Consider the following 20,242-nt stretch of genomic DNA (forward strand, 5'->3'; position numbering starts at 1 on the left):
GCATTATCCATTAATTTTAAAAAACTAAAATTTTTACCTCTCATTCAATATGATTAATATATTTTTGTAAGTTTAATAATAAATTATAATTTATCCTATCTTGTTAAAAAAAAAAAAGGGTCACACGGCTCTGCGACATCGGCCTCTTAACTCTTCAGGTTTTGAATTGCCGCTTTCTTGTACAAGTATTTGATGAGTCAACTGCTTTCAGCTTTTTAACGGCGTTGTTTTGCAGATATACAGTATTTTAGCGGAAGAGACGGAGTGTTTGCTTTGAAGTTCCCAAGACCTTAATATTTTGTCCGACCTTTTGCTTCAGTAATAAAACTGTAAAATCCTTTTTCTTCCTTCTCAATCCTTCACCTTCTCTCTCTCTTTCACTCTCAAATGGGGCCTATGAAGCAAGAAAGTCTGCAAATGGACTGATGGCAGAAGGCATTTGCGTAGAAGTTACTCAAAGGGTCCACTGCAGCAATACGAATTCTTCCATCTTTTTTCGTCGACATCATGGTGGCTGCCTCATCCTTCTTTTGTACGTTGACGACAACATTCTTACCGGGAATGATGCTTCTCTCAAAAATCTTTTGGCCTCTTAGAAGTGGTAGAATTTTATCTTTCATTAATACAGAGATATTTGAAGCGAGATTCTAGGGCTGATATAGCGAAGTATTATTAACGAAAAAAAAAAAAGGAAAAAAAATGGAAAGAGGAGAAGAACGGTTGGACGAGAATAAAAAAATGATTTTTTTCAATTTCAACTTCAAAATTAAAATTAAATTCAGAACATTATATGAATGCCCCTTTACCGTTAAAACTAACACAAAAAATGGGACAATACGAAGGAAAGTGTCAATTTTTAAGCTAACATTATATGAATGCTCATGGCTTACATGCAATTGTTATACATGGATTTCACCTCCATATAGAGGTGTCAATGCCATGTAGGTGCCGATGCGACTCATCGTGTTGGTGGGTTGGCCCGTGCATATGTCCATTATAGTGTGGACTCAACAGACTAGACTGGTTTGCTAGCAAATGAAGACTCATGACACAGTTAGAGTCAATTGGTTCATGCTATGTCAGGTATGAACCCCTCTTTAACTAGAGACTCCGTTGCTCTGCCCCCTACTCCAGTGGCATGGAAAACCAATGTCTCATAACCTTCTTTTTCCAATCTTTCGTTCACAGCATTTACACATGGAGTTGTCACCCCAAACATGGTCATACCAACAGTACATTTTTGCTTACCAGGTTTGAGGTCTATAGACTGCTCTAACCTCCCCAACACCATTCCAGCAAAAGCAGCTCCAGCATTTGAAAACACGACCCTACTAACACTATTAAGCCCACAAACATCCACCACGGATGGTATCAATATCAAGTCTGAGGTGCCAATATAAGGTTCAGTTTGACCACTAGAAACAGCAGATACAATGACTTTTGGCATCCCAATCGGAAGAGATCTAAAAGCAGACGACATAAGAGAAGTACCTCCACTGCCTCCAAGGCCAATGACTCCAACAAGAACTTGATCATCCACAGCTTTTTTAAGAAAATGTTGAAGGGATTTACCCATAAAGGCAATAGCTTTGCCTCTATCAATATCAAGTCCAACCGGGATTTTTTCAGTGGAGTCAGAACAGAAAGAAAGAACTTCATTTCTTTTCACAAACTTAAAATCTTGCAAGCTCTCTGTCTCCTTTTGACCAATCGAAACATCAACCACCACAACTTCTACCTGTTTAAGAGCTCTGAATTGTCAAAATGCAAATATCATGTCATAATCCTCAAGTAAACAAGAAAATATACCTGGGAAGAGTTGTTATTAGAGAAGGAGGTTAGATTGAGGCGAACGGATTCAGACAGAAACTGTAGCTCCTCCAACTTGGTATCCGCCGTTCCAACGCAAAAAACTCTGGGGATTTTAGCATCATCATTAGCCATTACGTTTCCTTATTGAGTTTAGTTCAAGTCTATTTTGCTGGAGAGATGAAAGATGTGCAAGCCGCAGCCACCCAGAGAATTATTTTGTTAGATTTTAGTAATTTACTACGGATGGACGACGACAGATAGGAAATACGCGAAATAATTTTATTTAAAATTAATATATGAAACAACATTAAAAAATAATTTAAAAAATTATATATATAAATATTTTAATATTTTTTATATATTTTATTTAATACATATATATATAAATATTTTAATATTTTAATTATATTTAATTCAACATCATAATTATTTATATTTTATTAAATAACTTATATTTGTGATGATATTCTATTTTTAATAATAAAAGATATTGAAACCAAATGTTAAATTTCTAAAATTACATGGATTTCTGTGCTTATTTGTATGAGAATTATAAAGTGTTTTGGAAATTTACTAATAAAATAAATATATTATATAATATGAGATATATTATTAAAATAAATTAATATATATTTCAAAGGGTGATAATATAATAAAAAGTATATATAAAACATTTTAAAATTTTAATTATGATATTACAATAATTAAAATTTTTTATTATTTTATTGGTAGAATTACAAAGACATATATTATACAATTGAATATATTAAATAATTTTAAATTAAAAATAAAATAAAATAAAATTTAATTATATAATAAATTATTATTTATATATTTAATCAGATATTAAAAAATATATATCTATAATAATATAATTATTTTATTATAAATTTATAAAAATATATATTTTTATAATATTAAATGTGATAAATTATACTAAAAATTTAATTTTGGATATATTAAAAGATATTTAATTCGAATACCCTTCCGAAATGATAAGGACGAATTTAATGTTTTAAAAATAAAGGGATGTGACGTAATGATTGATCTCAAAGAGGGGTAAAAAAGAGACTCCAAATGTCAGAATATGTCAAAATAAAGTCGATGCCAAATTTTCTGCCTGCTGAGGTGCTGCATGCTGCGACAATTTTTTGTTGGACTTTGATTTTAATTTAGGCCAAAGGACAATTTCCCACCCAAACTATGTTGAAGTCTCAAAGTTTTCCCTATTAACTATAGAAATACTGTTTATCCACCTATAGCCGGTTAAATCTAACAGAATCCTAACGCCTGAAAATTTTATCTCTTTTTGCCCCCCTAAACTTTAAAAACTAAAAGTTTCCCCTAGCCTAAGTTTTAAAAAATGATAGTTTCACCCTAGGGTTTCGTTTTGAAATCTCCGACGACATCTCCTGCTCCATTGCCCACTGTCTCTCCCTCCCGAAGCATCTTCTCCTTTCGACGATCTCTTTTCTCCCATTTGGACACTTGATCGACGTCGGAGAAACCTTGGGAGACGAAGAACTTCGTCAGGGAAGACGAAGTTCTTTGTCTTCTCAGAGGTCTTCTTCTGGAAAGATGACCATCTTCCCAGACGAAGACGACAGCTTCATTTTCGTCTTCCCTGACAAAATTATTCGTCTCCCAAGACTTTTCTAACGCCGATCAGGCTTCCAAATAAGAGGAAAGAGATCGTCGGAAGGAGAGGATGCTTCGGGAGGGGGAGGCTGTAGATAAAAGAGTCGGAGATGTCGTCGGAGATTTCAAAATGAAACCCTAGATGAAACTACCATTTTTTAAAACTTAGGCTGAGGGAAAATTTTAGTTTTTAAAGTTTAGGGGAACAAAAATAGATTATATTTTAGTTTAAAAAGTTGGGTTTTTTTCTCATTCATTGACTCTTTTATTAATCACTACAGGATAATTTGTTATAAAGTAAGATGAAAATATATTATATAACATATTTAATGGGCAATATGGGCTGCCTTTATTTTTATTTTAATGCAATAATGGTATATATTCAAATTAAAATCTCACATTTATGTTCCAAGTAACGTGCTTGATGTGATAAAATAGTTCCTTGAGAGAGGAATAATCTGTTTGTGAACTACATGAATAATATTTGGTGAAGAGATTATTGCTAGCCAATTAGAGTTTCAAAAAGTTAGATTCACACTCATTATCTATTTTTATTAATAAATTCTGTTAGGTAAAAGAGAAAAAAAGTTATTATACATAGATTTTTTATTTTCTCTTTCCTTTTCAAAATGAGATGTTTGAAGGGTAAATTGTAATAAATGGTAATTTTTTAAAATATAAAGTGTGTTAATGAAAATTTAAGGAATTCTTTAGAATTTAAAAACATGAAAAAAGTTTAAGGGTATTTTAAAATTTTAATATACCTCTCAACGTTTTAAAAAATGCTATTACACCCCAAAGAACCAAACAAAGCATAGCATTTTAAGGATAGTAAAAATTTTGATATTTTTAAGGGTTTAAGTTATAAATTTTAAAATAGTAAGTATATATTAATAATTTGACATTTATATTAAGTATTAATGACATTTTCGTATTTTCTATCAAATGAAAAAGTTATTATTTTAAGAAAAATCAAATAGAATTTACTAATGAAATTAGATAATAGATACGAATTTAACTTTTTAAAACTTAAATGTTAAGAATTTGTCATTTTATCAAACATTGGGTGGGAAATAGTCATTTGGCCATAATATTTTTAATTTATTTGTCGTACATATAGTACGCCCTTGAAAATTCTTTAATCAAACTTTCATTATATAATCACGTTTGAATATCATTTGGTTTACTGATTGTAATTAAATGATATTTTACATTTAAGGATCTAACTGTGATTAAGCATGCTTTTATAATAATTATATCAGTACATCTATGTATTATAACCCAAATAACTGGAAACAATTTGCAGGCTAACAAAATGCATCCGACAAGACTATGAGTCTCTTATTTTTTAGTACTAGATTGATATTCAAATAATATATTATCATATGATTAAGACAAGATATATATAATATTCTAGTAACGTAATAATATAGAAGTAGTCACAGAATGGAGCATCCAAAGGCAGGCTCCGGATAGGGATCCACATGAACAACGGGCATTCCCTCACAAAGAGGATAGAAGTAATATGGAGGGTAGTGAACAACAGGGACCTTGTCTTCAGCCTTCTCTGGGTTCTTCTTCTCCTCAGGCTTCTTCTTCTCCTCAGGCTTCTTCTCTGGTTGTTTCGGTGGAGCAGGAGGAGGCCCTATGCTCTCAACCTTTACAAATTTTCCTGTTTTTTTGGTTCGAGTTATAATATCATATGGATCTGCACTGCCTGTTACTGTCAACGTCCCCTTAGCTTCATCAACTTCAATTTTATCTAAACCTGCTTATTTTGGTATAAGTTCAAGATAATCAAAACAATTTTTACCTCTCGTTTATCACAACAAATGAAATGATCAACAAAATAGATTGATTTTGAGACAATGAAAAGATGAACAGGATTTACCTTTTGTACAATGGTCGTGGATTCAATTATTATATCTCAGGATTTACTTGTCTAGCTAAAACCGGCAGGATTCCAATAAGACAAAAAGAAAAAAAAAAACAACAACTAGGGTTTACCTGGAAGTGCAGCAACTGCTTTGAGGAGCTCCCTCTTGCATTTTTGACATGAAATAATAACCTTGAGAACCGTCCTTTGCACCATGGAGGAAACCACTCTCCAGTACTGAAACTAAGCAACCAAACGTAAATTAAGTAATTCGTTGAGTGGTGGCTATATTTATAATTTATTCAAATAAAGGAGAAAATGGCGTAACAGTTGTTCAACCTTATTCTAAGTTGAAAATTTCTATCATTCTGTTGAATCATTGGTCAGTTAAGCAAGAATTCGTCTATGCAGCGGCCGCCCTCCCCACTGACAGCTAATATCTGGTGCTATTGGATTTGACAATTACCTTTCAGCCACTCCATACGTTTTTACCTTTCGGAATTTATGTGCACCATTTAATTTCTTTTATTTATTTCATAGTTTTGTACACAAGGAGAGCATGTGAAATGTATTTAGTTTTAAAAAGTTAATTAAATAATTATTTAATATATTATTATGTGATTAAAAATTAAATTATTTTTAATTTAAAATTATTTAATAACGATGATATAATATTCACCCGGTTGTATTTATTTTACTTTATACTTTGAAAAGATGGAAAAAAAATTAAAAATTATGATTGGTGTAGAGGTCGAATTTGTCAAAATGATGCCATCCAAGTCCATCTAGCTAGATCATGCAGAGAGGTGATGGGTGATTAAGAGTTGTCAATTATCACACAGCAGTCAAATATGGCAAGCAGGCTTCATTTCATATTGAAAGGACTTTAACGGTACGTACGATCGGGTTTAATCTTGTTTAAGAAGGGATTCTATTTAAGTTGAAAAAAAGAGTTTGGCAAAGTTTGAAACGAAAGTATAAAAAGAACCATTAATAAAATTAATAAAATATTAAAATTATTAAAGAAAAATTTTAGTTGGAGTTTCTATCACTTTCATAAAACCTTCTAATTAATTAGTCTAAAACAAAATCAAATTAGTGACTACATAATGAGGAAATCAAGCAAACTTAACAATTTTTTTATCAATAAAATTATATATATTAACACTAATTTATAATATACTATATTATCGACTAATTTTAAATAATAATATAATAATATTTAATTATTATATATTAATTTAACTAATTTTATACTTTATTTATATATATATATATATATATTTTTTTAGGAAGTTTGGGTTACGGTACGGCTTTGATTCCCCGGGCTATTATTGAACTGATTGATTTTTCGGCAGAACCAAACGTCCCACCCATATTTTAGTGTGATTTCTTTTGCACCCCTGAATTTTAAGAACGATATGTTTTGTACCTTTTGTCGAGTTCTAAATGATAAAGACAAAGTTCTTCAGTAGTTTACTTAAATCGCGAAGTGTTATCCATTAATTTTTGAAAATTAAAATATTGACCCATCATACAATTTGATTAATATTTTTTTGTTAATTTAATAATAAATTACTAATTTATCCTATCTTGTTAAAAAAAAAAAAGTCTCATGGCTCTGCGACATCGGCTTCTAACTCGTCAGGTTTTGAATTGCCGCTTTCTTGTACGAGTATTTGATGAGTCGACTGCTTTCAGCTTTTCAATGGCGTTGTTTTGCAGGTATACAGGTATTTTAGCGGAAGAGACAGATTGTTTGCTTTGAAGTTCCCAAATCCTTAACAATTTGTCCGACCTTTTGCCTCAGTAATAAAACTGTAAAATCCTTTTTTTTACTTCTCAATCCATCACCTTCTCCCTCTCTTTCACTCTCAAATGGGGCCTATCGAGCAAGAAAGTCTGCAAATGGACTGATCGCAGAAGGCATTTTCGTAGCAGTTACTCAAAGGGTCCACTGCAGCAGTACGAATTCTTCCATCTTTGTTCGTCGACGTCATGTTGGTTGCCTCATCCTTCTTTTATACGTTGACGACAACATTTTCACACTGAATGATCCTTCTCTCAAAAACTTTCGGCCCCTCAAAAATGACACAATTTTATCTTTCATTAACATAGGGAGATTTGCAGCGAGATAAGGGGTTGGGGTAGATGTCAACCGAATTAAATCACCCATAAAACACTTTTTAGTTCAAATTTAATTTGAATAAAAAATTATTTAATTAAAATTTGTTGAACCAATATTAAAAGTAGTTTAAATTTGATTCGATTCAAATTTATTACTCAAATTCATAATTTAGATATGTAACTCAAATTTGTAATTTAAATTCATGATTTATTGATAAAACTATTTCGTTTAACAATTATTTAATATAATTTGAATTGAATCATAAGTTAATTTCGAACCAAATGAATCATCTATCTACCTTGTTAGTTAAACTGAATCAGATTCTTTATAATTCGAATTTAATTTGATTTTAAAATGAATTAAATTACTTAATCTAAACTTAATTTATATTTAAAATAAATAACTTTGAATTGAATCAAACTAACTTTCAAATTTAAGTAAGCTCAATTAAGCTCTAACCCTAATTTTAGTGCTAACATAGCATAAGTATTATTAGTGAAGAAAAAAAGAGGGTAGAATACACCGAAAAGAAAAGAAGAGAAAAAAAAAATAGGAAAAAAGGTTAGATGAGAATAAAAAAATGATTTTTTAAAATTTTATAATTTCCAAAATTTAAATTAAATTGAGAACATTATATAAATGCCCTTCTATAGTTAAAACTAATAGAAAAAATTGGACGACACGAAGGAAATACCCAACTCCTACCTTATGTTTTCCATAACAATAAAATTATGTATATCTATTTTAAGTATACAATTATATATATATTCATATGTGTCATCATATAATTAGATAATTTTAAATTAAGAATAAAATAATAACCAATTATATGATGACATATATGAGTGTGTATATATTTGTGTACCCAAAATAGATATACATAATATTACTCTTTCCAGAAATTTTAAGTAGGCGTCATCAATGATGCAATGCAACAATAATTGTAGGATGCCTGGTCCTATGCGTTAAAGTGTGAATCTATCTTCGGTTTAAGGTTCCTAATTAATTATATTTAATATATCTTCCGTCTGAATGTTGACTCTCTCTTTGTTTTTTTTTTTAATACAATATGGGGCTTATAAGAAAAGAAAGACCGTCAAACATTAAAAAAATCTTTTAATACATAATGTCGTTTCTCAATACACATACGCAATTTTATTTATTGATTTACATGACATATATTATTAATATTATTGAGAAATTCAGAAAGAAAACTTTTACAACCATATGTATAATGTATTAATTAAATTGTCACTCTAAAATTGGACTCAATTTGAACATTTGTAATTCTAAACTCTTTCAATATTTCAAATTCAAGTTTAGTAGTTCATCATTCAACTTCTATCACACATCTAAGTTTCTATGCTCTTAGTGAATTTTTAAGATATTTATTTCGGACAATTTTGATAATTCTTCCTACTTTTATTGTATAATATCGATATAACAGAGTTGATATTTAGTTTTCAAATCTTTTCCATATGGTTCGTATTTCTTTAAGATATTTATTTCATACAATTCTGATAATTTTTCCTATTTTTACTATACAATATCGACATAACAGAGTTAGATATTTAATTTTCAAATCTTTTTCATATAATTGATATTTTTTTAAGATATTTATTTCATACAATTATGATAATTCTTCCTACTTTACTGCACAATGTCGGCATAACAGAGTTGATATTTAGTTTTCAAATCTTTTCCATATAGTTGATATTTCTTTAAGATATTTATTTCATACAATTTTGATAATTCTTCCTATTTTTTCTATACAATATCGGTATAACAGAGTTAATATTTAGTTTTCAAATCTTTTCCATATGGTTCGTATTTATTTAAGATATTTATTTCATACAATTCTGATAATTCTTCCTACTTTTATTACACAATATCTGTATAACAGAGTTGATATTTAGTTTTCAAATCTTTTTCATATAATTGAAATTTTTTTAAGATATTTATTTCATACAATTCTAATAATTCTTCCTATTTTTACTGTACAATATAGCAGCAATATAATTGATGAAAATTGTCTTCTTCGAAGCCCGATGGTTGACAGTCAGCCAAAAGTTTCGCGTACACAGTGAACAAAGGGTCCATCATCCGAAAAACCTTATCCGAATTAATTAAACAGATAAATTCAAAACTTCACCAAAGAAATTAACATATGGGTAAGACAATGAACTTCTTAAACTTTGAGAGATTACCCTTTCATCAAAGTTTGGATACCACACAGTCATTTGGCCCATTACATAGCTTATATCTCCAGCTTGCTCCGTGTAGAGCTCCATCAATACTTCACCTCAGGTTGTTGCTGTTACAACAAAATATAGGGGCCCATTCTATCAACTTATTCTACCATGACCCGAGTTTGTTTAAACTTGTCGTCTACCTAATCTTTAAACGGAGTATTATTGTTACAATACAGTAGATAACATTGTTAACAAGAACTTCATTCTTGATATTAATCTCAGTCTTATTATTAGTATACAGAGCATACTTTCTTTAAATTAAAACATAAACATTTTTTATTCTATCTGAGAAGTAAAATGTGTATGCTTTTTTTATGTTTTTTAAGATTCCTCTAAAGTTTTGAGAGATCATAGAATGTGATTTTAGAGAAATCTTAGCTTTCCTCTTAATTTTCCTATTTTTATTTTTGGGTTTTGCCCCAATTTTACCCAAAAAAAAAAGAAGAACCCATATTATGCGATTGTATTTACATGAATTCTTTAATCAAACTTTCATTATATAACCATGTTTGAATATCATTTGATTCACCGATTGTAATGAAATGATATTTTACATTTAAGGATCTAATTATGATTAAGCATGTTTTTATAATAATTATATCAGTACATCTATGTATTATAACCAAAATAACTTGAAACAATTTACAGGCTAACAAAATGCATTCCACAAGACTACAAGTCTCTAATTTTTTAGTACTAGATTGATATTCAGGTAATATATTATCATATGATTAAGTCGGATATATAACATTCTAGTAACATAATAACATAGAAGTAGTCACAGAATGGAGCATCCAAAGGTAGGCTCTGGATAGGGATCCACATGAACAACAGCCATTCCCTCCCAAAGAGGACAGATGTAATATGGAGGATAGTGAACAACAGGGCCCTTGTCTTCAGCCTTCTCTGGGTTCTTCTTCTCCTCAGGCTTCTTCTCGTCAGTCTTCTTCCCTGGTTGCTTCGGTGGAGCAGGAGGAGGCCCTATGCTCACAACATCTACAAATTTTCCTGTTTTTTTTGTTCGAGTTATAATATCATATGGATCTGCACTGCCTGTTACTGTCAACGTCCCCTTAGCTTCATCAACTTCAATTTTATCTAAACCTGCTTATTTTGGTATAAGTTCAAGATAATCACAACAAATGAAATGATCAACAAAATAGATTGATTTTAAGACAATGAAAAGATGAGCAGGATTTACCTTTCGTACAACGGTTGTGGATTCAATTATTATATCTCAGGATTTACTTGTCTAGCTAAAACCGGCAGGATTCCGATAAAACAAAAAGAAAAAAAAAAAAAACAACAGCTAGGGTTTACCTTGAAGTGCAGCAACTGCTTTGAGGAGCTCCCTCTTGCATTTTTTACATGAAATAATAACCTTGAGAACTGTCCTTTGTACCATGGAAGAAACCACTCTCCAGTACTGAAAGTAAGCAACCAAACGTAAATTAAGTAATTCGTTGAGTGGTGGCTATATTTATAATTTATTCAAATAAAGGAGAAAATCGCGTAACAGTTGTTCAAACTTCTAAGTTGAAAATTTCTATCATTCTGTTGAATCATTGGTCAGTTAAGCAAGAATTAGTCTATGCAGCTGCCGCCCTCCCATCTGGTGCCATTGGATTTAACAATTACCTTTCGCCCACCATCGGCCATTCCTTATGGTTTTACCTTTCGAAATTTATGTGCACCATTTAATTTCTTTTATTTATTTCATAGTTTTGTACACAAGTAGAGCATGTTAAATGTAATTAGTTTTGAAAACTTAATTAAATAATTATTTAATATATTATTATGTGATTAAAAATTAAAATATTTTTAATTTAAAATCACATAATTATTTAATAACAAATTATCTAATATTCACCTGATTGTATTTATTTTACCTTATACTTTGAAAAGATAGAAAAAAAAATTAAAAATTATGATTGGTGTAGAGGTTGAATTTGTCAAAATGATGCCATCCAGGTCCATCTAGCTAGATCATGCAGAGAGGTGATGGGTGATTAAGAGTTGCCAATTATCACACATGGCAAGCAGAGTTCATTTCATCACGTTTGTACATTCCTTTCAATTGAAAATAGTCTAAGGGTACGGACGATCGGGTTTATCTTGTTTAAGTGGGATTCTATTTAAGTTGAAAAAAAGAGTATGGCAAAGTTTGAAACAAAAGTATAAAAAAATTAATAAAATATTAAAATTACTAAAGAAAAATTTTAGTTCGAGTTTTTATCACTTTTGTAAAATCTTCTAATTAATTGGTTTGAAATAAAACCAAATTAAACTTTTTTGTGCTTCAAATTAATCAAACTAAATCAAATTGAAAATTACGATTTCGTTTGATTTAGATATATAAAAACAAAATACAATATTATCAACGAAAAATAAATTATAAATCACATTTTCAAAATTTTTTTCTCTCTTAAATATAATTATTTTTAATCCCAATACTATCTCAAACTCATAACACTAAAAAAAATCAAGATGTATTATTATTTACATAATAAAATGCAATATTAACTGTGATTAAACAAAGTGAAGTGCTCTTTAATGCATGTAATAAAAAAATTTTGAAATTTTAATTAGTAACTACACAAAAAGGAAATCAAACAAACTTAACAATTTTTTTATCAATAAAATTATATATATTAACACTAATTTATAATATAATAATATTTAATTACTATATATTAATTTAACTAATTTTATACTTTATATATATATGTTTTTTTTTTTTATTCCCCAGGCTATTAAAACGAAACGAAACGTGACAATTGAACTGATTGATTTTTGGGCAGAACAATATGTCCCACCCATATTTTATTGTGATTACTTGTGCACCCCTGAATTTTAAAAACGATATATTTTGTACCTTTTGTCGAGTTCTAAATGATAAAGACAAAGTTCAGTAAAGAGAGAGGTTTCAAAAGGCCGAAAGACTAATTCCCCCAAAGTTTACTTAAATGATGTGTTATCCATTAATTTTAAAAAATTAAAATATTGACCCATCGTCCAATTTGATTAATATTTTTTTGTTAATTTAATAATAAATTACTAATTTATCCTATCTTGTAAAAAAAAAAAAAAAAAGTCTCATGGCTCTGCGACATCGGCCTCTAACTCTTCAGGTTTTGAATTGCCGCTTTCTTGTACGAGTATTTGATGAGTCGGCTGCTTTCAGCTTTTTAATGGCGTTGTTTTGCAGGTACACAGTATTTTAGCGGAAGAGACACAGTGTTTGCTTTGAAGTTCCCAAATCCTTAACAATTTGTCCGACCTTTTGCTTCAGTAATAAAACTGTAAAATCCTTTTTTTTACTTCTCAATCCATCACCCTCTCTCTCTCTCTTTCACTCTCAAATGGGGCCTATCAAGCAAGAAAGTCTGCAAATGGATTGATCACAGAAGGCATTTTCGTAGAAGTTATTCAAAGGGTCCACTGCAGCAGTACGAATTCTTCTATCTTTGTTCGTCGACGTCATGTTGGTTGCCTCATCCTTCTTTTATACGTTGACGGCAACATTTTCACTGTGAATGATCCTTCCCTCAAAAATCTTTTGGCCCGTCAAAAATGACACAATTTTATCTTTCATTAATATAGAGAGATTTGAAGCGAGATAAGCGGTTGGGGTAGATGTCAACCGAATTGAATCGTCCATTCACACTTTTTAATTCAAATTTAATTTAAATAAAAAATTATTTGGTTTGAATTTATTAAATCAATATTAAAAATAATTTAAATTCTTTTCAATTTAAGTGTGATTCAAATTTATAACTTAGATTCATAGTTCAGATATATGACTTAAATTCATAATTTAAATTTATAGTTTATTAACAAAACTATATCTTTTAATAATTATTTAATATAATTCGAATTGAATTATGAGTTAATTTCAAACCAAATGAGTCATCTATCTGTCTTGTTAGTTAAACTGAATCAAATTCTTTATAGTTCGAGCAATTTGATTTTAAAACAAATTAAATTTCTTACACTTAATTTATATTCAAAATAATGAATTTGAATTGAATCAAACTAACTTTCAAATTTAAGCCAGCTCGATTAAGCTCTAGATAATTTTCGCGCTAACATAGTGGAAGTATTATTAGCGAAGAAAAGGAAGAGGGTAGAATACACCTAAAAGAAAAGAAGAGAAAAAAAAAATAGGAATAGAGGTTAGACAAGAATAAAAAAATGATTTTTTTAAATTTTATATTTTCCAAAATTTAAATTAAATTGAGAACATTATATGAATGCCCTTTTACAGTTAAAACTAATAGAAAAAATGGGACAACATGAAGGAAAGTTTTAATTTTTAAGTTAACCATGCTCATGGCTTACATGCTATTTGTATACATGGATTTCACCTTCACATAGAGGTGTCAATGCGGCCCATCGTGTTAGTGGGTTAGATCGTACTTAAGTCCATTATAGTGTGGGCTTAGCAGGCTAGATTGGTTTGCCAGCAAATGTAGACCCACGACACAGTTAAAGTTAACTAATCCGTGTTATGCCAGATTTTTAATGGGCTCACTCACGGCCAACTCACAAAATAATTTTTTAAAATTTTCATAATATATAAAATTAATGAGCAATGCTATGTATACCTAATTTTGGTACATAATTTATATATACAATGATGTGTCATCATATAATTAGGTGATTTTAAAACATATGTCACCATATGATAAAAAATATTCAATCATATGATGACACTTCATCTGTGTATATAAATTGTGTATCAAAATTAGGTACACATAGTTTTATTGAAAATTAATAGTGTATTCATATTACTTATATTCGTATTGGAATTATATGAAACTCTAGAGTTTTACTTAAAATATGTCACTTAACAGTATAGAGATAAACCATTATTATATGATAAATTATAACATAAACCAAATATAAAATGTTATATTAATAATACTTTTAAAGTATTAAAATTTTCATCAATGATAATTTTTTATCATCTTCAATATCTCATTCTCTATCAATTTTATCATATTTTAAACAACAGAAAAAAATGTCAAATGATTAAGACGAATTCATTTTTGTAGACTCAAATAAAAAAAATCAATGTAAATATTGTAAAAAAAATCTTATAGGAACAAGTAAACGTTAAATCAGATGTCTCTTTCTCATCCACCTGGATTACAAATGTGTATCATTAACAACTTGTATATGTTTAATAAATTTTATCTTGAAGTTACTAAGCTAGATTCATCATCCTATAAAAAATACTTTTGTAATAGTAGAGAAAGAATTATATTTAAGTACTTAGGATATATTTCGTTTGGATAATCTTTTATTACTAAAAATGAAAAATTATCTCGTAAATAGATTACTTAAAATATTACTAGGTATAAATTACTATTATATTTGATAAAATTTAATAAAAATATATAGATATAAATAATTATTGTATTAATTAGAGGTAATAAAAAAATATTAAAATATTATTTTATTTTAATATTTTTAGATATAATTATTTTAAAATATTTTTATATAATTTATTATATTAATTAAAAATAATGATACTTCTGTTGTAAAAAAGTTATAATTAAAAGTGTAATTATAAAAAAATCAAAATTAATTTATTAATATTTAGAATATAAATAATAATCATATTATTTTTTATATTATTTATAAAATTATCATTGATTGGCAAAAATTATTAAAATGTTTTATTATCAATCAATTAAATAAGGTAAATTACCGACTAAATTTTTATTATTAAGAACAAACGATCGTAACATAGTGACCTCAGCAGTCTGACAGCATGCATGCATGCTCATCACTTGTTTTCTAAATTTTTATTGACCACAAATATATTTTAATAATTGGTCCCTGTCTTTTCTGTGATTTCCGCTGGACCCATCTCTCTATCTTTCTTCCTGTGTTTTTCGTTTTGGTTGTTGTGACGTGAATATCATGAATATAAAATTATGAGAGTAAATAATATATATGTAATTTTATTTTTTAGGAATAAAGATATATTATAATGTAATTTAATATTATTTTATTTTTAATTTAACATTATTTAATTATATTATAATATATTATTATTTGTATATAAAATTATGTATATTATTTATATACATAATATTACTCTAACTTCTTTTTAATAATAAAATTATATATACAAATAATAATATATTATCATATGATTTGATATTTTTCTTATCTCTAATTTAAAATTATTCAATCACATAATAACATATCATTATTTATATACAAAATTATAAATATAATGTTACTCTCTTTTTAATGAGTTGAGAATGGCTTTGGATTTGATTAATTTTACCAACACTTTCCCTCACAACAACCTTGGAACTACCCCACACACACCCACTAACTTTACAACCACAAAGGTTGTAATAGTGGTTGTGAGGATAAGAGTGTACGGTGTGTGACGTATAATACTTATGTGATATAATACTCATGTCAAAGATAGTGGTGTTTGGGTCATAACGACCACACACACTAACTTTATAGCCATACGGGTTGTAATAGTAGTGTCTAGTTTGTAAGGGTAGAAGTATATAGTGTGTAAGTCATAATATTCGTGTGATGTAATAGTTATCTAAAAAATTATGATATTTGGGTCATAGCGACTACAAACACTAACTTTACAACTATACAAATTGTAATAGTGGTGTGTAGACTATAAGAGTAAGAACATATGATGTGTGAGTCATAATACTCATATAATGTAATAGTTATATTAAAGATAGTGATGTTTGGATCGTAGTGCCGACGGTGGGGCTTGTGGTGGCAAAAATAACAATAATGCGGTGTAAGCTATGGTAGTGGGCTGGAGCAGGCCCTGTGGTGTGGTGTGATTTGGGTTGTATTGGTAGCCATTACAATGTGTTGTAACAATGGTCAAAATTGTGTGTGGGTTGCGACACAATGGTGGGATTGACAGCGATGTGATAGGGTATATTATGGTTATAATTAATTTGAAAATTTTAATAAAAAATAATTAAAATTTAATCCTTTTAAAGAAAAATAAAGTTGGATTATAAAAGTAATTTTATTCGGTAAAAAATCTTTAGATAATATTTATAAAAAAAAAGACAAATCGCCAATTGTGGACCTCAAGATGTCAAGACAAAACTCCAAGGACTTGGATTTTATCTCATGAAGCATTTAACCATAGCGTAACGGCAGAGCAATAATTTTAGGATTATTCTAACATTTTAGTTTGAAATTTTAATTCGGACAAAAAAAAAATTGTGAAGCACGTGGAGGGGCATTGCTGTTTGATTGAATGTAATTGGTGCATGCAGCAATGGCTTTAAATACGGTACCCAGCATTGAATTTAAGCAAGCAAAAGAAAGGAGAAGAAGAAGCAAGGGCCAGAGAGTGAAAGCAGAAGAGATACAGAAACCATGGAAGTAGTTCAAGTGCTTCACATGAACGGAGGAGTCGGAGAAACAAGCTACGCCAACAATTCTTTAGTTCAGGTATGTAAATATTTGCCACATGCATAAAAAATAACTAGATTTTTTACAGACTGTAATGTTGATCTTCTTCCTGTAACAGAAAAAAGTCATAACTATGACGAAACCAATCAGGGAGGAAGCCATAACCAAGCTCTACACCACAAGTTTCCCAGCCAAACTAGTTATTGCAGACTTGGGTTGTTCTTCAGGACCGAATACTTTGCTGGTGGTATCTGAATTTATCAAAATAGTGAGCAATATCTGCAAAAAGCTCGGCAATCAATCACCGGAATTTCAGGTGTTCTTGAATGACCTTCCGGGGAATGATTTTAATACCATATTCAGGTCTTTGCCAAGGGATCAGGGTGGTCACTGTTTCTTCTCAGGGCTTCCTGGCTCTTTCTATGGCAGGCTTTTCCCTAGCAAGAGTGTCAATATTTTCCACTCTTCATATAGTCTCCAATGGCTTTCTCAGGTGAGATATACTTTGGTTTTCGATGAATCTCATTATGTTCATAATTATGAAGAGTGATGAGTTTAGTGATGGGATTCCGTTAACAGGTCCCTGAAGGGCTGGAGAGTAACAAAGGAAACATTTACATGGCTAGTACAAGTCCACCATGTGTGCTCAAAGCTTATTACCAGCAATTCCAAACAGATTTTTCATTTTTTTTAAAGTGTCGTTCAGAAGAATTGGTAGCAGGAGGGCGTATGGTTTTAACATTCCTGGGAAGAAGGAGCGACGATCCCTCAAGCAAAGAATGCTGTTACATCTGGGAACTTTTAGCAATGGCTCTCAACGAAATGGCATCAGAGGTAAGCACAAAAACAAGTACCCTTCTTCAAAATCGCAAGCTTTTCAAGCAATAACATAAGACATTGAACTATCTATATTTGCAGGGAACTATAGAAGAAGAGAAAGTGGATTCTTTCAACATCCCACAATATACACCATCACCAAGCGAAATAAAATGTGAAGTTATGAAAGAAGGATCATTTGGGATTGATCGAATTGAGGTTACAGATGTAAACTGGGATGTATATAACAACGAATTTAAAGGAGGAAATGTGTCACAGTTGCAATCAGAAGATGGAGGATACAACGTGGCACAGTGTATGAGAGCTGTGGCCGAGCCTTTGCTTGTTAGTCACTTCGGTGAGGCAATAATTGATGAAGCTTTCAACAAGTATAGGAGGATAGTTGCCGATCGTATGGCTAAGGAGAAGACTGAATTTATCAATGTCACAATTTCCCTCGTAAGAAATGGATGATGGATGGAAATGCCCAACTCCTACCCTATGTTTTCCAGAAATTTAAGTAGGCGTCATCAATAATGCAATGCTATAATAATTGTAGGATGCCTGGTCCTATGCGTTAAAGCGTGATTCTATCTTCTCTTTAAGGTTCCTAATTAATTATATTTAATATATCTTCCGTCTTAATGTTAACTTCTTTTTTTTTTAATACAATATGGGGCTTATAAGAAAAGAAAGACCGTCAAACATTAAGCTCTAACACTCTTGATTAAAAGAATCTCTTATAACTCCAATGGTAAATCTTCATAAAAATATCAATTCATTAAATAAATTTAAAGTAAATTTGGATAATCTATAATCAATAATTTTATTCATTTTTCAATAACAGTGTTGATATTTAGTTTTCAAATCTTTTCTATGTAATTGATATTTCTTTAAGATATTTATTTTATAATGATAATTCTTCTTACTTTTACCGTACAATATCAGAATAACAATATTGACATTTAGTTTTCAAATCTTTCCATATAATTGATATGTCTTTAAAGAAGCAGCAATATAATTAATGAAAATTGTCTTCTTCGAAGCCTGATCGTCAACAGTCAGCCAAAAGTTTTGCGTGCACAGTGAACAGGGGGTCCGTCACATTCTGTAACATTGCTTTGTCCAATTACGTGATTTGCCCTTGTTGAAGACGAAGTTTTTGTTGCTGACATCGTCAATATTGGGATCCCAATTCACCTCAAACTCTTCTGAATGATCCTTGTTTCTGATTAATGTCTCTTTTCGTGAGATAGCAAAGCTATTCGGCCAGATGCCAAGATAGAATAAGGTACTAAAACAGCTTCTATGGTCCGACAACAATATAATAGATCCACCGATAGTGGTACCCGCAACAGTGGTTACAATATTCATGGTGCACTGGAACCTCACGTTCGTGATCATGCTCTTACTCAAAATCATAACCTCAAAGACACATGCACTAGGCTCATCTCCTCCCATCCCAATAGCCTGAAAATTATAATAAAAGCAAAATCACAAAATCCACATGCAGAGGTATGTTTATCAATAACCAAGAATCTGACACGACAATATCTGATAATACAGTTAGTTCCACCATAATTAAGATTATACCCTCTAAAAAAATTAAGCGAGCCAGTGAACACCATAAGAAGAATGCAAAAAATGTAAAGTAGTGGTTGGGAAGAGCCTCTCATAAAAGGAACCAGGCAATCCTGTTATGAAACAAGCTCCAAAATGAACCAGGCTCCCCTTTTCTCTATGTCTCTGTTTGCCTTATACACAAATTTTAGAGAGAAAAGAGTTCCTTTGAATTCCCCCAAGACTTTGCCTATGATTTTAAATTTGAATGGAAGATAATATATAATTAATAATTTTATTCATTTCTCAATAACAGTGTTGATATTTAGTTTTCAAATCTTTTCCATGTAATTGATATTTCTTTAAGATATTTATTTCATAATGATAATTCTTCCTACTTTTACCGTACAATATCGGCATAACAATGTTGACATTTAGTTTTCAAATCTTTCCATATAATTGATATGTCTTTAAAGAAGCAGCAATATAATTGATGAAAATTGTCTTCTTCGAAGCCTGATCGTCAACAGTCAGCCAAAAGTTTTGCGTGCACAGTGAACAGGGGGTCCGTCACATTCTGCAACATTGCTTTGTCCAATTACGTGATTTGCCCTTGTTGAAGACGAAGTTTTTGTTGCTGACATCGTCATTATTGGGATCCCAATTCACCTCAAACTCTTCTGAATGATCCTTGTTTCTGATTAATGTCTCTTTTCGTGAGATGGCAAA

General features: G+C 30.1%; 4 protein-coding genes across 5 annotated transcripts; 1 reads left to right on the plus strand and 3 right to left on the minus strand.

Annotated features, from left to right (window-relative positions):
- Positions 1–827: 827 nt before the first annotated feature.
- Positions 828–2,045, minus strand: LOC123199179 (toMV resistance protein Tm-1(GCR237)-like). Its single transcript, XM_044614062.1, has 2 exons — positions 1,810–2,045; positions 828–1,738 (listed from the first exon to the last, which is right to left on the minus strand). The coding sequence occupies exons 1-2, from the start codon at positions 1,942–1,944 to the stop codon at positions 1,070–1,072; spliced, it is 804 nt and encodes a 267-aa protein (XP_044469997.1). The 5' UTR covers positions 1,945–2,045; the 3' UTR covers positions 828–1,069.
- Positions 2,046–4,766: 2,721 nt separating this feature from the next.
- Positions 4,767–5,658, minus strand: LOC123199180 (heavy metal-associated isoprenylated plant protein 43-like). The gene is made up of 2 exons (XM_044614063.1): positions 5,458–5,658; positions 4,767–5,218 (listed from the first exon to the last, which is right to left on the minus strand). Exons 1-2 carry the CDS (start codon positions 5,540–5,542, stop codon positions 4,890–4,892), a joined length of 414 nt encoding a protein of 137 aa, XP_044469998.1. The 5' UTR covers positions 5,543–5,658; the 3' UTR covers positions 4,767–4,889.
- Positions 5,659–10,389: 4,731 nt separating this feature from the next.
- On the minus strand, positions 10,390–11,321 carry LOC123199665 (heavy metal-associated isoprenylated plant protein 43-like). 2 transcript variants are annotated; one of them, XM_044614699.1, is made up of 3 exons: positions 11,224–11,321; positions 11,027–11,132; positions 10,390–10,810 (listed from the first exon to the last, which is right to left on the minus strand). In XM_044614699.1, exons 2-3 carry the CDS (start codon positions 11,109–11,111, stop codon positions 10,485–10,487), a joined length of 411 nt encoding a protein of 136 aa, XP_044470634.1. In that variant the 5' UTR covers positions 11,112–11,132; positions 11,224–11,321; the 3' UTR covers positions 10,390–10,484. The 2 variants fall into 2 exon arrangements, with proteins under 2 accessions (XP_044470634.1, XP_044470633.1); XM_044614698.1 differs by having other exon boundaries at positions 11,236–11,303.
- Positions 11,322–17,022: 5,701 nt separating this feature from the next.
- LOC123198599 (salicylate carboxymethyltransferase-like) lies at positions 17,023–18,604 on the plus strand. The gene is made up of 4 exons (XM_044613313.1): positions 17,023–17,176; positions 17,256–17,630; positions 17,717–17,971; positions 18,056–18,604. Exons 1-4 carry the CDS (start codon positions 17,102–17,104, stop codon positions 18,425–18,427), a joined length of 1,077 nt encoding a protein of 358 aa, XP_044469248.1. The 5' UTR covers positions 17,023–17,101; the 3' UTR covers positions 18,428–18,604.
- The last annotated feature ends 1,638 nt before the right edge of the window (positions 18,605–20,242 follow it).

Source organism: Mangifera indica, chromosome 16 (genome assembly GCF_011075055.1).
Source record: "Mangifera indica cultivar Alphonso chromosome 16, CATAS_Mindica_2.1, whole genome shotgun sequence".
In the NCBI taxonomy this organism is placed as follows: Eukaryota; Viridiplantae; Streptophyta; class Magnoliopsida; order Sapindales; family Anacardiaceae; genus Mangifera; species Mangifera indica.